The sequence below is a fragment of the Centropristis striata genome, chromosome 23, assembly GCF_030273125.1.
Source record: "Centropristis striata isolate RG_2023a ecotype Rhode Island chromosome 23, C.striata_1.0, whole genome shotgun sequence".
Classification (NCBI taxonomy): Eukaryota; Metazoa; Chordata; class Actinopteri; order Perciformes; family Serranidae; genus Centropristis; species Centropristis striata.
The window spans coordinates 17,885,873-17,907,179 of NC_081539.1; the positions used below are offsets into that span (position 1 = coordinate 17,885,873).

A 21,307-nucleotide genomic window follows, 5' to 3' on the forward strand; every position below is an offset into this window, starting at 1 on the left:
ATCAGGGAAATGTCACAGTCGGTCCATCTGTCGGCCTGAGGAATCACTGTGCTCCCATCAACAGGAGTGCCCTCTCCTCTCCTCTCCTCCACGCCAACAGTCATCACATCCTAGCAGCTTGGCATCGTTTGGGTAACCGTGGCAACTGCACCGCCCGTTTGCCCTTACCCCTTGTATCCTGGCAACAGGCAGATGAGATGAGGCAATGGTATTGTGTGTGCGTGTGTGTGTGTGTGTGATTGTGTGTGTGTGTGTGTGTGTGTGTCTGGGAATGACCATATGTTAGCTACCAGAATATTTGAACACACAGACATACTTTTTTTACATTCATAATTGAGTTTTCAATCACTCCTTGCTGTAATAATCCTCATATCAGATCGGTTGGGTATTAGGACTTAGACTTGCCTGAAGGATTTCAAGCTACATACTGTATGTGATGCACAGATTACAGGCAGAGCAGTGTAGTGTGTGTGTGTGTGTGTGTGTCCACATTATGAGAAATATGTCTCCGACAGAGTCTTGTGTGTTACGGTCACAGGGGATGTAATGGAAGCTCATCACTGAATGAAAGTCCACGATGACTCACAGCGCTGCCCTCTGACTGTGAATCCCCGTTTGCATGTGGAGAGGTGAGAACAAATGTGAGCTTATACTGGTGCAGACTAATGCTGCATGTAGTATGTAGTGATGTCATTTGCTGCAATGCCCAGGATCAGAATGAAGACAAAGAGTGACACAAAACGTAGAACTAACTAATTTTTACTGCAGTGAGAAACATATTTCCTAAAGACATAATAGTGTCTGTTTGAAAATGTATTTGAGCGTATTTATCTAAATATTTTACAGGCAGGTTTAAATCTAAAGTCTCACAATATTAATAGATTTGCTTCCTTGAAACTGGATTTTACTATTTTTATTTTATACTATTTATTTTAATTTTATTATTCTATTTTTATTATCTTAATCTCTTTTGTACTTGTGCTGCTGCAATACCTGAATTCCCCCCATATGGATCAATAAAGGAATATCTTATCTTATCTTAAATGATCTATTATTTCTTAAAGTATCGCAGACTGAGGTCATAAATTCTAATTAACTCTTTGCAGAGGAAAGTTTGGCCTCATTGATCTAATCGTTTGAGTTATTACCGATCATTCAGGGGCAGTTCAGTTAATACTCAAAATGACTATTATGTCCATAAGTCCAGTACAGCCTCTGAGAGAAAGAAGTCTGCAAAAAGTCTGGCGCACTGAGTGGTTAACCCATGAGAGGACTCCTTTAATACGGCATTAAAGGCAAATAAACACACAATTTCTTGTTGATTTTAAGTCTCACATTTCCAACCCTTCTTTCCCACAACTGGAAAGTCATGATAGAATATCCAGAGGAGGAAGAGCTGATTTTGTCTATTTTCCCTTAATGATTGTGAAGACTTTCTTACCATATTTGTGATTATCTTCGGGGATGAAACAACCTCTTAATTAGTCGCTTGACAGACAAAAAAAAGGCCAACGATTCAGGAGATGGTAATTTAGGTAATTTTTCAAGTATGAAATGACAAACAGTTGCTGCTTCCACCATCGCAAATGTGAGGGTGTGCTGCTTTTCCTACTGTTATGTTAATACAAGTTAAATATCTGTGGACATTGGACAGGTGGTCAGACAAAACAAGCACTCTGATGATGCACAAAGACATTTGTCCTTGTGACCCTTTGAAGATTGAAGAATTGAAGATTAATCGCTAGAGAAACATCCCTCATTGTTTTGACATTTATTTAATTTACCTCGCCTCTTTCTTTTACCAACAGCTATATGATACCATCCTGCTCTACCACATAATTTTCAATGCAAAATTTAAATAATTGCTCAGAACATATTGCAAAGAATCCCTCATTATAGGCTCCCACACATCTTTGATGGTGGCCCACAGGGGACAGTGACTCACAAGACAAGTGAAAAATATGCCCGACTCTGCTGTACAACTGTGATGAAGTGAACAGAAAGGGAAAAAAACTGACTAAGAAGTTTATTAACAAAGACATTCATTGTATAAAGAAAGACCTACCAGTGTATATGCTTGCGTTGGAGGCAGGGATGCCAAACTGTGACTCAATAAACTTGGGAATGAAGGTGATGAAGGCGGTGACGATGGCGCACTCCGCCGTGTAGGACAGGCTGACGAACAGGAAGGTCATGTTGCTGAGGATCCTCAGGGCGGCCTTGGGCAGGTCTGGGGAGGGATACAAGACAAGATGGAGGGCTTCATTACTGTGGTGCTGTAATTAACACACAATCAGTCTCTTAATTTGGCTCTCACTCACGCCCACGCAAACTGAACTCGACAGAATCATCAGAAGAAGAATCATTACTGGAAAGCTGTAATTGAGGAAAGGCTGCAACTGTAACGAAAATAAACCTAATGTCATGATAACCGTAAGTAATAATAGAGTAGAAGTTAACACCTTTAAATGCCACAGACAGACAGACAGACAGACAGACAGACACACACACACACACACACACACACACACACACACACACACACACGACTCATGCATTCACCCATGTCTCATTACATCTGGATAAGTATCTTTGTTTCACACAAGACTGCAAGAACAAACAAGACCTAAATACACAGATGCTCTTTGTAGTCTGAAACCCTGTGAAGCTTGAAGAAACTTGTATAGCTACCAGCCAGTTCTGCTCTACAATAAAAGTATGGGGATCATGTGCCTTAAACAAATGAGCTCTGTTGATCCAGCCTGAATGCAGCCATCCTTGGTTCATCATAACAAGGGCAAACATGCCCTTAATGTCTGCCTGAGGACAGTGTCCATATGATTTGGTTGACATGACGCAGAATGCCCTCTCATCCCGACACTTCAGAAATCATGTGGTCAAACTGTATGTACACTACTGTTACCGGGCAGAATGAATACGTTTTAGCTTACTCTATGGATCTACTGACCCTCAAAGACAAACCTCTGATGTCACTTTTTCCTCCATCAGAGGATGCAGCGACGTATAATTTTCCCAATAAGAGCTAATTGGAATTCAGTTTCTTAGTCACAGGCACATCAGTGAGGCAGATGCTTGCTGTCATGGCAACTCAAATATGGGCCTCCCAAGGTGATCCACTATCCCCTAAATCATGACACCGCCAAGCTTTCCATGCACAACCTCAATAGGTGTCTGCTAACAGCCTTGAATGAACGTTTAAATTTAAAATTCGTATTTTCAAGAGCATCCTGGAAAAGACAGGCACAATAACAATGTTGCAGAGAGAATAAAATGAGAATAAAAAACAGAACGGTCATAGAACATCAGACGCAATTTATAAATTTAGAACCATCAAATCATGTCACCTTTAAACTTCCAAGTCCCATTTCTAACATCCTGATTAATCTAGAAACATGTCACAGCCACACAGCATTCTCCACTTGAGGCTGGCTCCAAAAGCGACTCAATCTCCATAGACCCCTATGTTGAAATGCTCTACTTCACTGCAGAAATAAACATGTTTACAGCCTGGAACAAAATGTTTCTGGCCTTCAGCTACTTTTCCAGTCCAGTTCTTTTAAAACTCACCTGTCAAAATTGTTTATGGGCTTAAATTTATGCATAATTGAAGGCATGGCCAATTTGAGTGGCAGGTGGGTGACATCACAGGTGGCACGCTTCAGCAACCAGGCACAGGCCGGTGCACCCATACTTACCTTTATCTTTGCTCTTCAGAAACATATGGGTGACCTCACAGAGACAACATCCACATTTTATTATACAGTCTATGGTCACAACAATGAGAGAGAAAAAATGTCTCCGTCAAGCTTCTCTTTTGGTCGTCTTGATTTGTTAAGTGTCTAGCCTCATTTGGAAAGTTTTCCTTCAATGTCCTTGTCAGAAACACGGGGTTGCAGAAACCCCTGTTCTCAGGGCCACTAGAACATACAAGCTCCTTCATCTCAGCAAGACTGAGGGCAAAAGATTTCAGGAGCATGTTTGACAGAATGGGGAGCTCCGCAATCCACAGGGACCTCAGATTCAAGCTGCTGCTTCTCTGCATTAGAAAGATAAAGCCGATTTAGTTTGGCCTCCTGGTTCAGATGCTCTGAGGAGGAGCCAGGACACGCTGCAGGGACCACGTCTCCATACGGATCTTGAGCCGTTAAAGCAATGTCTGGTTTGTAATCTTGCTACATAAATTAAAACCCAGTGACAAAAAAGCTTTACATTGAAAATATCCAGGTATTCATAATTTTAATAGAAGGAAATAAAGCAAAGGAAAGGAAATCAAAGAGATTTTCTCATTGCTTCTTTTCTGCAGTTAGAATTCAAAAAGGCCAGGAGAGGTCACGCATCTAAAATAATTATCAGTAACTTAAAGAAGCGAGGTCACTTACATGAACACAAAGCTTCTCTATTTAAGCAAATTTGAACTTTGGGGGCTGATTCCAGTCAGAAAAACTTCATGTTGTCTACTCTTGACCTTAACTATCTGTGGGATGAAAGATGAGAGAGGACGGCTACGGAAGGGAGCATTTAATGGAGCCTTTTAAAATAAAATAATATATTCAGGCTTTAGATTTTTACCTCCGTCTCGGTTCTCTGTGTGAGTCTTTTTTCTCTGTGTGGTCTTTCAATGGCTTCATTTGGAAACAATAGTCAGACTTCAAAACATTTGACAGCTTGTCTAACTGAACACACAAGTGGAATCTCCTGTTGTGTCCTCGCGTGTGTGTCCAGAGTGTTTGAAGCCCTGGGCGGAGGGCAGATATTATGAATTTACAGTCATACGGCTATCATGGGGGCTCTTACTGTCTCATGTGCTTCACACACACAGACACCAGAAAGCAGAGAAAGAACAAAGGAAAGGCAGGAAGTATGTAAAGTGGATTATTATTGCCTTTTAGTAGGGAGGTTATTAAGAAGCTGGCCAGCCCACATGGGTGGCACGGCGCGTTGATTTGGGGGATAGCCGTCTCAGCACTAATTGAACTAATCTTGTTGTAGGTGTAGAAATGTTAGCATCTGTCAGTGTTATCTCAGATCAAAAGGTATGTATAGAAGGGTGACGCTAATTATTTCATTCCTGTGGAGCTGGGCTGTAATCTTGTCTGGAGGGGAGGACAGATGGCGAGGTCTTGTTGACGTCTACAGCAGCTGCTCTCTCAATCAGACAGACCACTGGCTCGCAATAGTTTCCACACTCGCTACTTTGTTGGGAGAATTTATTTGATGACCCAGTCAAACTGTTTGGACCATCTGCTTTTGCTACACATTTCTCTTTGCAAGCAAGGAGACAGGTGATAATAGCGTGTTATTTGTGAGATCTGTATATGCACTTTATCTCATACAAGTTTAGTTTTAAGCCATGATGATAATCAAAACTATGCAGCAGATCTGAGATAAGAGCTAATGGTCAACAACAGCCATGTGTATGACTCCTGCACACAGATATAGATATATAGAGAAATAGAGAAATAGATAGAGATCTAGAGAAAGAGGTAGAGGTATATAGAGAAAGAGATATATAGAAATAGGGAAAGAGATAGAGATACAGAGATAGAGAGCTAGAGAAAGTGGTAGAGATATATAGAGATAGAGATATACAGATACAGAGAAAGAGATAGAGATAGATAGAAAGATAGATGCCTATGTTCATAATTGAAAGATCACCACATGCTCTTTAAATTAATCCATAAAAAGTATTTGCACTTAAATGCAATGTGGCACTTTATAGTGGACAGAAGGTCTACTTTTATTTTTAATTTTTGTCATTTAAATATCTGGAAGAGCTCAGAAATAACATGACAAAATTAATATTTTTGTTGGTTTTTGAGAGTTGATATAAATGTAACAGATTGTGTTAAATTAGGCATATGATATCGTCTCATATCGATCACTGGGCCCAGAATCCAACCAAATCAAAGGTGTACTCCGGCAGACTTTGTGATGTCAGCAAATATATCGCATTGTTGTCCAATGAAGTGATCTAATGTTGAGTTGTAATGAAACCTGTGATTTAAACCCCAATAGATAGATACGTTATTTATCCTGCAGCAAATTCTAGATCTCAAAGGACATATACCAATATAAAAACTGTTTTAATAAATCTATAATGGGAACATTTAATTGTGAAAGCAGGGCACTTTCATCCAAATTAGTGTAGAAACTAATAAATGGATTAGACAAACTATACACTATACTCTGCCAATTGTCAAGAGGCTTTGTGCTGCAAAAGTTTGACGTATGACAAGTGGCGAGCTCTCGGAGCTATCGATATGGAGGGAAGCTGTGGAGTGGCCAAGGTCTGGATCATTCCATAATCAAAAGTGCGTCCCTGACGTGCATTACTGAAATTATACAGTGTTAGCATTTTTCTGTGTTTGCTGATTATCTGAATCGGACAAAAATGCTTAGTGAAAACAGTCACTTCAGGGTGGCATATCTATCATAGAATATGCTGAATTTGTGCTATAAACAAACTCACACATACCTCAACAGAAGGACACGCACTGCACTATATAATACATTACAGATCCAAACATTGAAGTGCCTGAGTCTGCAGAATTGGCCATAGTTTGCAGCCCAAAACATCCTGCTGGGACAAGTAAAACAGCAGGAGAGCTGCCACTGCGCTGAGGAAACTATAAATGCATTCGTGGCATAGAGTTTGTGTCGTCTATTCGCTCTCTCTCTCTCTCTCTGGGGAAAGCACATATTCATAAGTCTTTGAGTAAACAATCATCTAAATAAATATTAGAATTTACTTTAGTTGCTGTGCATGTCATAAAGAGAGTGACTGCATGCTACAGTTTTGCTCTGCTGCTGAAACCGTCTGCTCCTGTGTTTGGAAACGTGACTGAGTCCCCCTGAGAGCTCATTTAAGAGACAGAGACTGAGAGAGAGAAATAATCAGACAAGATGAAGCTGCGAAACGCTGGAGCAGAATTCAGCTTAAACAGGGGGCTCTCCCAGGAAAACTCAGGAGATTCCTGGTGTATCTGGCTCAGAAAAGATATAAACAATGCTCTCACGCTCTCCAAATTTATGTTTTTATTGTAGTTGAAAAATGTTTTTGTTTTTTTTACAAAAGCGTACTGTCTTTAATCTGAAATCTGTTTCTAAGATTTACACTAAGTCTACAACCGACATCAATTATTTATGACCTTTCGCCATGTTTACTGTTAATGTCCTTAAGTAAATAGAACCCAGTGTCCACTAAAACTGTCCATGTTTACAGTGAAGTCCTGCTTCATTAGTCAACCGTGTGAACAACCTCCATCACAAATCAATAACATATTTAACAGGAGATCTCAATGGAGCTTCCACTGTTAGATAAAATGACTAATCCTGGCCATGGATTGGATTATGTGCCATTTGTACATCTATAACTCACAGTTGCTTTATGTAAGGTACTTGTAACACCTCCAGAGGTGCGAAATGAAGGCTGATATTATCAATTCTCACCTTTGATGTCCTTTCCAAAGCCCATGGAGGAGGAGACATTCTGGTCTTTGCTGCTGGACTTTTCCTTCATTACCTCGTCGTCGCTGGACACGTCGCCGGGCGAGCTTATCTTTTTCTTCTTCCTCTTTTTGTGGCGTGGGGGCAGCTTTTTCGGGAAGGCGAACATGGGGAAGATGACGAGAAGCATGGCTATGGCACACAAGAGAAAGCCGCTCCACCTGAGAGGAAGAAACAGCAGATGGGTTGTAAAGGCAAGAGAGAACAGATTGATCATTGCAAAAGGGAACGCACATAAAGGCTGGGACAGTCACACAGATGCACATGCATATTTACCAGTTGCCGACAAAGCGGGGGTCACTCTGGTCGATGTTGACGGCGGTTTTGGGGTCGACGTAGAAGCCGATGAGGACGCCTCCCAGCAGGTATCCAGCTGCAGGTCCCAGGGCTCCCATCACATACATGATGGCTGCAAGAGACACAAATAGAACCAATATGAAACTTCAATCACAGCAAATACTCTTTAAACTGCTTCCCTAGCTGGATATACTATAAATCATTGGTATATTTTGATGAGCATGATGCTTAAATTAGCTCCCATTATTAAAACAGGAAGACAGGAATACTTTGTTTTACTAACTCACCACTTTCTTCATTAATGCTTTTAATGACTAACTGTTGACTGTTTAAATCAGACACGTGGGAGCTGTTCATTACCCCCGCTGCATCCTCCACCACATTCAGAACACCTGCATCGAGAACAGTGGGAACTCTCCACCAGCCCTGAGGTCATTTCTCACAGCTTTTGAAGCGTCTGTAACAACCGAGCAGAAAGCTACAGAGGTCGAGCGTTGACCTGAGGGCACGCCTGCAGCTCTCCCACTCCAGCAAACCTGAGAGCGAGTGGGGGCGAAACATTAACCCTCGGGGGCTTTCAGACCCTCACTGAGGTGAGCCAATCACACTCCGTCACTCTGCCGCAGGAAGGGAAAAACTCATTAAAGTTAGATAACCTTAGTTGGACAAGTGGAAAAACCTCCTGCGGACATCCAGCAGAGACGAGAGTCAAAGCCATTTACTAGCTGTAATCAGGGGGCAAACTTTCTATAATTACACCTGGAACATTGCTGCAAGCCGTCAGGGTGTTTGTGTGACTGAGGGGAGGGATTAGCTCTTTATGGAGATTGTGTGCATCTGCATTAAAATGTTTCTGTGAATGACTGAATTCTCACCCCCGCAAGTATACTTAGCGGTTATATTTTTACTTTAAGCCTCGGAACCCCAAGCTGTTTCAGGTCGTCTTTTGCTCCCGTCATATTTTACTCAATGTGGCCTTGTTTTTCACTGCAATATACAAGCTGTGCACCTCTACGGAAAAAGCAAAATCATGGCTAGGAGCAGGGGAAGCTCAAAATGTCTTTTGTGCAATATGTCACAGTTACATTGCAATAAATCATAACAAAAGGAAAAAGCAAGCTGAATAATTTTGACAATTTATTTAACAAAAATTGTACTAAAATGGAATCTATACAATATTAAGCCACAACATTTTTAAAACCTCTCGTCCTCTCCTCTCTGCTCTGTGTAAAAAGCCTGCTGTCCAGTCCAATATTCACTGAATATTTGTCACGTAACTCTTGGACTCAGACGAGTCATTTATGGCTTCCAGGTTGCACTGAGGAGCGTAGAAGTGAATGTTTTTGACAGGATCAAGTTCATGCAAATGCTTCCTTTATTGCACAATTTAAAATGAGACATGTAGAATATGGTGATTTTGTTTTTTGTTTTTTAAATCACAGTTTGTTTTCTTCTTTTGACATAAGCATTTGCCACACATGATCCAATGGAAAGGTTAAATTCTGCTTTTACAGTTTCTGTTTAGAATAAAATGATGCAAAGAAAACATGCTCTTAAAACTTGTCGGCAGGTTTTGGGCTTCAGAGGGTTTACCGTTAAGATAGCTACAAACTACAGCTTCTGTCACTCACACACACACACACACACACACACAGATACAGACCAAAATGTTCCTGTTCTTCTATTTGTGTCTCTCAAATGTCACTTTGTTGGATGCCAACACTAAACCCCATTGGCAGCGTGTGCACACATGTGTAAGTGTGTTGTTCCTTGTGTTTGTGACAGAGTCTGTTTAGCAGCAGGTGTGCTGTGTATCTGGACAAACACTCAAATATCTAATCCCCCCCAACACACGAGACCAGAGGAACACCTCATCTCTGCCAGATTACATAACAAACGAATGCATATGCGCGCGCGCACACACACACACACACACACACAGCCTCTATCAACAAAGTTTGTTTTCATCAGAATTGAAGCTCAAAAGCCATTTCATTTCTGTTTCACCAAATGTCTCAGCAGCCCTGCCAACATTTGCATATAGCATTCCTACATCCCAGGAGGCTTGCATCTTTTACCGCCCTCATATTTTCATCCAGGCACTTTGAGCGCTTTTGGACACCCTCTCCTGCCTGGATGTGACCAACACAGCACATGTTCACTCCTATAGTGCAGTTCCAACAATGTCCCAAAGCAGAAATCCTTATCTAGACTTAATTAAATCATTTTTTTCTTTAAACTAAACTGTTGGGGGAATGAGAAAGAGGAAAATATTGCTTAAAGAACAAAAGGCCCTGTAACAAATCCTCTTATCAGCCTAAAGCAGACACACACACACACACACACACACACACTTAAATGCATGAACACAAAACGCAAGACAACAATGGTCATTTCCCCTGGCTCCAAACACTGTTCTGCACACATGAAGTATGTCTCTGTGAATGTATACATTTAAAAAATTATAAATAAGGTCTGTGGCTGTTTCATTGCTATAAATCACTTCTCCCACTTCTTCACCTGAAGCAGGTGTCTGTCCCCCTTTTACTTCTCCTGTCGCTTTCACTCTGTCCTTTGCATATTATATTTCATCTTTAACTCCTTTCACCACACCGTTTCTCATATCCTGCTGGCTGAGAGAGTCAATTCACGGCAGCAGTCAAACCGTTACACAATGTAACCGGAGAAATTACCCACCCCGAGACAATAAACAATTAATAACGGCTGACAAGGACGGCAAGAGGTCTTATCTTATTATCTCCGTTTTTAAATTAAAAATGTCAAACAAAACTTGAGCTGGTGAATCATGTTTTTGTGGTGCACAGCAAAATCTATTCTTTCTATAAAGCACTGAACATGGGCTATAATAGAAAGGATGGCTATAAAGCAGAGTAAGGAAGGGTGGGTGGTTGGTACACATCATTTTATAGATGCACAAGGTTTCATGGATTCTGGATTAAGTTTCAGACCATTCTGACTCTTTATTTTATGTACTTTTGAGCCAGTTAATAATGGAAATATGGCCATTGTGTGTGAATCAGCTCTTGCTGTAAACAAGATTATAAAGCGGTACATCACTCAAAGACTAGTTAGGATGGACATAATATAAAGAAAATCCTGTCAATGAATTATTATCATCCCCTCACCTTGCGGACTGCTGACCTTTCCTGTGCCCCAAATAAAACACGTCGTCACTCTGGCTCTTGCCAGGAACACCGGGTGCACCCAGCCATTCACTCGTCAGGCAAAGCTTGAACACCAAGTATGGTCCTTTGGTTACCCTCCAATCTCCATCATCCCCTTTCCCGGGCACCCATGCGGTGGGCGGCCATATTTTATCCCCCTTGGGTGATTGCGTAAGCGCCTGTCTTGCCACTCCATCCATCACGTTAACAGTGTTCTGCCCGATTGGAGGACGGAGAGGGTCATAAACCGTGCTTGACTCGTTGCCCGACCCTGCCCGCTTGGCACCAAGCCGGGATATTTAGGGATGAAGGGATTGGAGGTCTGCGGCCGGGCTGAAGGGCGGCCAGGGCAGAGCCATCAGATTGAGGAATATGCTGGCACAGCAGCAGCGCTCCATCACACACAAACACTCATGCCGCGGTGGCAGACATCGGTGGAGAGGGGGTGCATGCCAATTCAACGCGCATGGCACGCCACAGGCTCACTTTACTCAATTATGCAATAGACCTTTACCAGCAGCACGTGAAGGACGTACATTATAGGCTTCATATGGCTTCCTACACGTGTGGTCGTAATGGATTAGGAGATCTCCATTGCAGTTATTGGCTTTTCACTCTTATGTTTTACACAGTCAGCATCTAAAGCATCTACGTGACCATACAGCTCGACTTTCAATATGCTGTGGCAATTTTGTGCTGACTTTATTGTTTGCATTAGACACGCATGGAAAGATACAAATTGAGGATGAAGTCGCAGAGCGTGCAAGTTAACATGTTACAAGCTGTATACAATATCAGCATCAAGATATTTAGGTTTATTGCACAGGCCTGGGGAGCAAAAAAAATAGACACACGTAAGCTTTGAAAAGAACTCATCAAGAAGCACTGAAGCTTCAATTACAACTCAGTGACAGTGTCAACCAAGGTCAGTCCCTCGCTGCATATTAAACACACACACTTGAAACGTGCATGCACATGGACATGTGACAGGGGAGGTGCAAGGGCATCAGGGGTAAGAGTGGAAGAAGGAAAAAGGTAGAGAGGTTTATAGTGCATCATTGACCCCAATTTAGTGTTTCAGCTCCAGTATATGTGATGGATGGACTCAGTGGTGTCAGGAAGAGGAGATTTACTCTGCAATAATACGGGAAGAGAAAGGCAATATAGTGGGATATAAAGAAATAAACTGAGAGAAAAGTGGCAGGGAGAGAAAGTGATACAAAGGAAAACAGATGAGGCAGGAAAAAACAAAATAACATCTGGGAGGGGGAGCGAGAGTGATGGAACATAAAGAAACGGAGAAAGAGGAAAGGGAAGGAGCCGGTCTGCAGTCTGTGGTGACTGATCCTGCTGTGTAACAGAGTGATAAAGCTTGCTCAGCAACATCCTTCTCATATCTAACCTTCAGGGACCAGCTCTGCTCTGTTGTCTCCACTCTGCCTCCTCCACACTCCGTAAGAGCTCCGCTCCTCCTAACTCTGTATTCATGAGCTGCACTGACTCATTCAGAGCTTGTAGGAATGAATGAGGGTGAAACAGAAAGAAGAATGGCAGCAGGGAGGCATGAATTAGAGATATGATTACTGAACGGCAAATGCCCAGGTGGCTGCTTTGGAATCGGTGAAATTGTCTCCACTGCAGATCCATTGATTGTATCCAAGTGTGTTTCTGTAATTCTGTCCTCCTTTGTAGCCATCTAGAGCTACAACTAACAACTTTTGATATCTAGTTAAATTTTACTTTTTCTCATCTTTTTTACATTTCAGAAAATAGTGATGTGGTTGTCACGATTAAGCCACAGCCCAAGCGGATGTTTTTACATTCATTGTTTGTCAAATGAACCATCCAACACTAGAAAAATGCGCTCAAAAGAGTGCAGATCTCCAGAAGGCATTGAGAATCTTCTGCATCATCTTTCGGTTCAGAAAGCCACCAATTTCTTCCTTTTACTCGTAATCCTGACAAAGAAAAAAATCTGACTTTTTACATATCTGCATCATGTTTTAGTAATTTTGGCATACTTTTGATTGCTTTATTGCCATTGAGTCACAGCAAAAGATATAGAGTGAGGAGTCAGCCGTCAATGACGAAATGAAACACTTGATAAACAGGTTTATCAAATATTATGAATCACTGCAACCGTGAGAGGTTCTTAAGCGCACAGTCATAAATGTGCAAAATAAATGTAAGTTTAATTGGTCCAGCAGCATGAGAGATTAGCATACAGTCAGGCACAGACAGTTACAGGCATGTACACACATGTCCTTTCCCTCAAAGGTCACAAGTTCTGCAAGAAATGGAAGGAATTTGGGGGAATTCTGGGATACATGGCACACAGCTGCTTTCATAGTTGCCTTGGCTGTAACTGGAATTTCAGGCATAACAATAAAATGGCGTCTGCAAGGCTCCCCCCATCCCCCTCAACCTCTCCTGACCTTCTGTTCTCCTCACCCCTCACCCTTGAGACGCAGCCAGATCGGCAGAGGATGGAGGAAGAGAGCGCAGAGCAACCGGACCTGATGAGAAAGCACATTACACCTAATGAAGCAGCTCCCCGGTGACCAAACTCATTACCACAGATTAATGATTTGATTTAATTACGTGGACAAAATAAAGGACAGGACTTTCACTGCCTTGTCAGAACACCGCGGGGTTAAAAGGTTGAGGCTGCAACTCACAACAGAAGCTTCATCAGTGTCAAGACTGCAACTCCACACGAGCTGAAATGGAATTGAGCATGATATGTGCATGTATGCATTTGTGTTTATGTGCAGTAAAGTCTCATTTGTTTTCAGATTTGCTTCCCTCTTGTCGCTCTCCTGCAATAAAGGCTGCAGAGGTATGAGCCTGCCGCTGTAATCCCTCTCCGCTCTCTGGCTGGAAACTTAGATTCAATGAATTATGTAGCATTCCACCTGGCTATTAGCCTACAAAGCTCAGTCAGCCTCCAAACAAGCCTGGGAATGGATGGCAGGCAGCAACACAACGACCTTGCATTTGTATTCAGTGCGTAATACGGGAGCTGTCTAATCTCTAAAAGATGCGATCACATTGTCTCCTCAGCATTACTCAAGAGCCATGTCATGTTGATTTATGTAGCATTATGCATCACATACTACCTATTCACTCTGACGTGGGTTGATAATCGATTTCCATACCTGCTGTGTGACAGAAAGAAGTCTAAATTAGCTTTGTTTAATAACATTGTGTGACACGTCAGCACACTCTTCAGAACTGTGATATACTACACTGTACAGTCCAGCTCAATACCCAAAGTGTAGCTGCAGGTGACAGCTGTATGATGGATGATCTATGCGGCTGCAGCTATTTGAAAGAGAACGAAAAAGAGAGGGACACCGGTCTCTGCATCCCTGTGTTACGGGGATCAATTCAGTCATGTGACCTTCCCCCCCGAAAGACAAGAGGAGAAAAAGACAATGAAATAGGGGAATGATGGCATTGTCATGGCAACTTGCTGACATAGCAGTGTCTTCTTACAAGTCCTAACCTTACAGTTTTACCCAGAGGGCATGCACAGGGACTATGGCCTCTCAAACACACACACATGCATATGCAGACACACACACAAGGCAGTTGGACAAACTGCATTAAAATGCATGAGTCATCTAGATCTGAGCTATAATCACAAGCACAATGCAACATTGGATATTAAAATGCATTTCTCTAAATCCATTTGCTGCGGATAGCTTATGTTTTGATCCTGTCACGTTGCATCATGTATTGTACGGAGCATCTCCAAGCACATCTGCTATTGTGGTTTATGTATATGTGCAGCAGTTCAAAGTGCAAAAGGGCAGACCAGAGGGTGTGGTGATTAAAAACTCTCAACCAGTCACTGGTCTGAACAACTACAGCTCGACAAATTAAAAAACACTTCAGGAATTTTTTTTGTCTGGAAGGTGCAGGGCGGCACAATGTGAGCATACAGAACAACGAAAAACAAATAATAAAAAAATAGTTTGGTGAAGCATTTATAAGATTGCTTCAAACTGATGCCATTTCACTCATATTTCTACTGTATTTCTGGTTGTAAATCATCACATCTTGCCTTCAAATGATACAGCAGCGCTTGCACGGCAATGCATTTCAAGAATAAACATATGCTTAAATGTGTTTTTTAAACAAGGATCAATTAGCTCCGGTAATCAGATTCATCTCCCATATACAGGCAGAATACAGTGTTAAAACCAGCCAGTCTGCTACAGAGTATCGTACACACATCCTCACACACGAGTGTCATTTGCATGTGATTTAATGAAGGTAAACACGGTGGACGGCCGTGCATAATGGAACTGCCCTCCGGCAAATGGGAGGGTGCAGATTTATCAACATATCTGTCCTGCCATTTTCAAATATCTGCATATAATGAACTGAAGGAGAAGTTTTTTTTTTTTTAATCATACATCATAAAGCAGCTGTGTACAACAGATACTGTAAGAATCACTCATTAATTCATGGATAAATGCATACTGATTTACTGGCGTTTACAGTTTCACTACATTGAAATTCTTATTCATAGACTTGGGAGAGGATTTGTTATTTTTGCATGATTATGCATCCACGAAATGACCATTTGTAATCTCACACGGTTACTGAGAAAACTGTTTTATTTCATATGCCTCCACGGTGAAAGAAAAATCCATGTTTGACATATTTCTTTCTCTGTGTTTCGATTCTTTGTTCAGTGTGGAGGCATGCGAGGAAAGCAAAGTTGTCGCCAGGAATTCAAGGTACAGCAAATTTCCCTGTCAGCATCAAGTAAACAAAAGGTCTATATGTGCTGTGCACTTGTACAAGTGCTTCCTATAGAATACGGCGGTCAGGGAGGGGAAGAGAGAGAGAGGATGTGAGAGTGTGTGGACAGATAAAAGCCAAAGGAAGTTAAAGTAGAAAGCGGTAGTGTGGTATAAAATAAAAAATAAAAACCTGCTTTGAACATAAAGTTCACAATATCTTAGATTAAATCGACACAAAGTCAACTACAGTCACTAATTCTCAGTAAATCAGATATTCAAATGGAGAAAAAAACAAATACATACACACATTATAGTGGCCTGTTGAGTGATGATTAGATTGGTAACATGGAATGATAATCCTCATCCTGTCAATGTGCACCAACCAGACACTGGCACACAAGCTCACATAAATCAATTTGAACAACACCAGAACATGCTGTTCGAAAATAGGCACAGACTGGCTGCAGTTTTTTTGTTTGCCTTCCATCACACAGCTCCAGTACAGAACAAACAGGTCAAGAAGCCATTGTCTACCATGTGTTAAGCCAGCAGATATTGTCTCTGTGATAATAACATACCGATTAAGCTTCGTAGTGGCACACCAGTTGGGTTTAACCCTGCCAGTCTGTTTGGGCACCCAAACAGCCACAGCAGGCAGAGGAATATGCCACTGCATGTGTGGAATGATCCAAAATAACGATATTTAATGCATTTGAAAATTAAATTATATTACACATTTTCTGATTAACCCTTCAACAAAGCTCAATTATTTATACAAATTTACTATAATTGAATGCTAGATATAACATTTTTGAGTATTTTTTTTTCACTGATGGACTACCAGACAGCTTTGAAAGTAGAAAGACATAACATTTAGAGTTTTATTGGTATGTTTTATCATCCATTAAAATGACCACAGTGGTTTAACGATATAGTCCACTCAAACATATATATGACCGGTTGATATTTAAATGACATTTTACAGTACTAGCAGTCAATGACAGTTCCCCAAGAGGCAGAACAGTGGGTGGTAAGAGGAAGAGATTAGTAGGAAATGAAGGCAGGATGTGGGGAATATTTGAATGGATCAAGTACAGTAAAGAACTTTGATCCTGGTGTGCAGGCGGCTCAGACTGGTACACAGAAAGAGTCAAGACTTTATCAGCCCGACACAACTTCTAAGAACCATACAACAGTAACATCAAAGCCCCTCTGTCTTGGAAATCTGCGTTCAGGCCACCCATCAGACTCTGAACTGAGTTACCTTCCGGGCATTACTGCTATAAGCCCCTTTAAGCAAAGACATGACTGATCACAAGGGGCGCAAAGGACCTGATCAGCATCTTAAGTCAGTTTCCCATCCCTTCCCCCTATTGTGTTATTCTTCTGTAGTGCAAACTGTGACCCAGTGACCTCGTCTAGCATCCTGATGTGACGATGATGTGCATGATTGATGGCGTAGTGGTGAGACGCAGCATAAGGGCGGGCAAGAACCCAGTTCATAAATCTACTGTAGATACTAAACTGGAGCAATAGCATCACTCAGAAATAGTGTCCTCTCTTTTGTTACACTGAAGCTCCTCACTGCAGGATAGTAATGCCCAAATCTTTGTCATAGTGGAAGAAAACCCCAAACAGTACACTGCAATAAAATGTTCATACAAGCTGCTATAAGTTCCCTGCAGGGGCTCCCAATGCTCACTTCCCTAAATCAAATATTTAGAAAATGAGAGAAAAGAGATTGGAGGGGGTTTCTTTATTTCTAGCTGCTCCCCTGCTGCAGAAACAACAAGAGGGAGGCTGTGGTGCAGCCAAGTGAGCCGCCGATTCTGCCAGTCATGAACATCTGTTTCATCATTCACTGATATGAGGCATAAAAAATGCAACACGACAGAAAGATGTGCATGAAGGGCATTATTGGCGGTAAACAGAAAAAAAAAAAATAAGAAAAGGTTGTTTTAGCGGTGACCCTCAGTTGCAACTTTAGTTCCCAGCATGCAAAGCTTCCCTGAGGGACCCCAGTGCAACTTTTGTGTGCATCAGAGGGGTCAAGGATCACAACTCTGACACCAAATTAACATTTTCTGCTGATTCCGATGCTGGTGTAAGGCTTCGGGACCTGCACTGACAGCAAAAGACCACAAATCTGCTGCTGCTGGTTTTCTTGCCGTATCCGCTCAAGGGGGCTGAGGGCTGCGGGGAATATGGCTGAATGCAAAGAAATGTAAATGGCAAAGTTGCAAAAAATAAATAAAAAATCAGCTGGGAACATGGTGATGGAAGGAGAACCCAGCCAGCAACACATATCAGGTCAGTCGTCAGCTGCCCATTCTTCTGTGCTGCAGTAGACTGGGCCTCTAAATCCATCACTGTCAGATGGACAAGCGCTCTTTTTGGGACAAAAGATTTGAAGCTGAAGTTTAGAGAGTGCTTTTGGAATCAAATTTGATCGAGTGGGACTTCCTTTTTTTAAAACAACAATGTGTCAAATTGGTTTTGTAAATTTCCTGTTTGATGGTAATTAATTCCGCTATATTGTATTGTACTGGTGTGCTGTTATACTTAAAGTCTGGTATTTTATCCTACTGTATGCCTCCTCACTGCATGCAGCATTTGTTGTTGAGATGAGCTTAGAATAAAAGTTTGCTAAACTACAGCCTTAATGCACCAGTCTGAGTGATGTAAGCTCAGCCAAGGCTCTTTATTGTTCTCAGTGAAAGTCTATTATTCCGCAAACCTGATACACTCCGTGGCAAACAGCCACGCAGCAACTGTACAAACTTGCACTTGTTATTTTATAAACATGAACTACTGCACCATGTTGATGTGAGTGAGTGATGATTCACTTTTGCTTTTACCGTCATATTAAATTCTGTTTTTGCCAGCCCCCGGAAAGGTATTTTTGTGAATGCTGTGCACAGAGCAATTCCACTTTGTTGTCAGTCAACAGGAGAAAAGTTCTCACTATCTACGCCAGCGTTATAAAGTGTTATTTATTGGACAGCTGGAAATCTATTTCACTCTCCCTTCCTCACAATCTCCCCTTGTGACAAGCCAATCAAACCAACACAATTCTCTTTAACTGGTTTACTGATGGGATGTCATTCAAAGAGAAATGTGCTAATTCCTTTGTGCCTGCTCTCTTTCATAGGACTTCACTTTAAAATATTTCTCAGAAGTCTTTCACACACTGCCACATTGAGTAAATCCCTTTTCTCTCTTTCTAATTGACTAATCCATCACCTTTTTGGGGATTTTCCTCCTAATCCATTTTACTTTGTGACTTTTAATCCTACTCCATTTACATAATTTGAGCAAATACACAATTTTTAGTTCATCCTCGACTAATTGCTTCTAATTGTTGACTGAAAAGGGGAGTTTTCGTTTTCTGACCTGGGAGCTGTATATTATTCAAATGTACATTTGGTCCAAGAAAAGGTAAGGTCAGTTTCAAGGATTTTCTTGCAATGAATGCTCCTTTTTAGACAAGTTTGGGCCAGTGTGTTCCTTGAAAAATGTAGAGAACATGATGCACAGGCAGGGAAGCAGGCAGGTACAGAGAGTCTGCTGTTGAGCTTACTGTTTTCCTCCCACTCTCTGACCGAGCTGTTCAGTCAACAAATTGCTATTCTAGGTCAGGATTAGTCATCAGATTTTTGAGATTAAGGGCACAATCAAGGTTTATGAAGTCATTAAGCTGAGCAGTCATGATTGACCCCACCGTAGCATTAAAGCATTTTCAAACAGTTTGGGTCATTGTAGGGACAAAGACTGGGCATTTGTCTCCATCAGCTGACAGAAACATACAGTTATTCAGGGTTACGGTTTTCTTTTTTTTTTTACTTGCCTAGTCACGCAAATTCATTTTGGTTTCTTAATATTTGATTTTCCCCCACACTGTTTTATTAATTTGCAGTTATCAAATACCAAAGACTAATGTTAATTGTCATGTTTAATTTTAATCAAGTAATTTTCATGCAAAAATGGAATAAAATGCTGTTTTCAGCCTCTGAGGTGCCCTTGAGCAAAGGTATCAAACTGCTCCTAGCATGGTGTGTGACCACTGGTGTGTAAGGTCATTGGGTTGTATGCGGAGGTTGCATTTGTGGGACTAATAAGATAATCTTAATATTGAAAATAATTGTTAGTTACCGCCCTAGCCTGCAGCAAGTCTGCTCTCGTTTTATCACTCCAGCTGCATTTTCAGAGACTTGGCGTAGCTTTAAAAACAAACCCTGCTCATAAACTTTGTCTTGACCTGCCGCTGCCATTTTCGCATGAGTGTCCTGTGGATGTGCAACTGTCAACAGAGTTCAGGAGGTCAAGTGTTTTGTTCTATTAACCAGACCTACACGACATTTGTCTTGCTCTGGGCAACTGGGCAAAAAATGACTGTCAATTCCTTTTATTATGCCTACGCTTGCTTCATTATAAACTTCTGATCTAAACTGTATCCAGCCAAACTGAGTACATTACCACTTGCCAAAACACACACACACACACACACACACAAAAGTGTAGTGCTCCTAAATGTGGCGTCAAACACACAAAGTCTGTCACCGCCCTGTGTGTTTGTCTACGCATACATAATGTTCCAACATTTGAGAGGGTGGGAGATAATCTTTCAGCTGACGAGGGGCCATGAATGGGGCATCTGGGCTGGGGGTATAACCACATTATACTGAGTGACTGGGTGCATGTGTGAATCTATTAAGGTTGTAAGTACGGAGCTTAGGTGTTGGTTTGCCACAAGCTTGCATCTGCAGCTTTTCAGCCCCTCTCATTGACAGACATGGCACAGCAATCTGGTCCATGGTGCTAAAGCAGTGCCCCCCGTTCATCGACAGCCAGCGCCAAGAATTTGGCCGATTCATCAGAGTACCCTCCTCCTCCTCTCCTCTGTCCAATTCCTGCACCAACTACTCCTCAAGAGGAGATTAAACAAGAAAGGATGCCGATTCCAACTCAGTTCCACAGTCTGCATTAGCTCATGCCTCGCCTTCATGAAACCATAACGTCATATCTGAGATATCAAGGCATATTTTTAAATCATATTTACCACTGGTCTTTATGCCTGCGTGTGTTTTACAAATCTGTGTCCTGTTGAGCTCCATTCCCCTGGCAACAGCGAGAAAATTGGATTTACTGGTATCTTGAAGGATAAAAGGCTAAAAGAATATATTAATAGCCGAGCTTATGTGATCTTAACCATGAATCTGGAATACTTTGATTACTTCTTGTGTGAATATAATTACTGTGGCGGAAGACGGAGCAGATGGAGTGACTATGCAGTCCAGCCCGGCTTTCATTCACAGTGTCTGGTGTTAATGCAGGTAAGAAAGGAACTCAGTACACTGTTCTGCAGCAGAGGTGCCTCCTACACATTGTGACAGAAGTGTATGAAGCCAGTCTTGACGTTGATGGGTCAGACTTCTCTGCAGTCTCTTCACACAGGCACAGATGTTCAAATACCACTGCATGCACACAGGAAACCCAACACAACCCAACACCGTGCCTCCTGCAAACACTTGCGCGCGCTCC

General features: G+C 41.7%; 1 protein-coding gene across 2 annotated transcripts in view; it reads right to left on the reverse strand.

Moving 5' to 3' along the window:
• Positions 1–21,307, reverse strand: part of LOC131961774 (solute carrier organic anion transporter family member 5A1) — a 45,357-nt gene that overhangs the window by 14,058 nt on the left and 9,992 nt on the right. For both annotated transcript variants that reach the window (XM_059326661.1, XM_059326660.1), the window contains exons 3-5: positions 7,804–7,936; positions 7,471–7,688; positions 2,066–2,230 (exon numbers count right to left, since the gene is read on the reverse strand). In XM_059326661.1, coding sequence (XP_059182644.1) covers positions 2,066–2,230; positions 7,471–7,688; positions 7,804–7,936 — 516 coding nt within the window. The remainder of the gene's footprint in view (positions 1–2,065; positions 2,231–7,470; positions 7,689–7,803; positions 7,937–21,307) is intronic.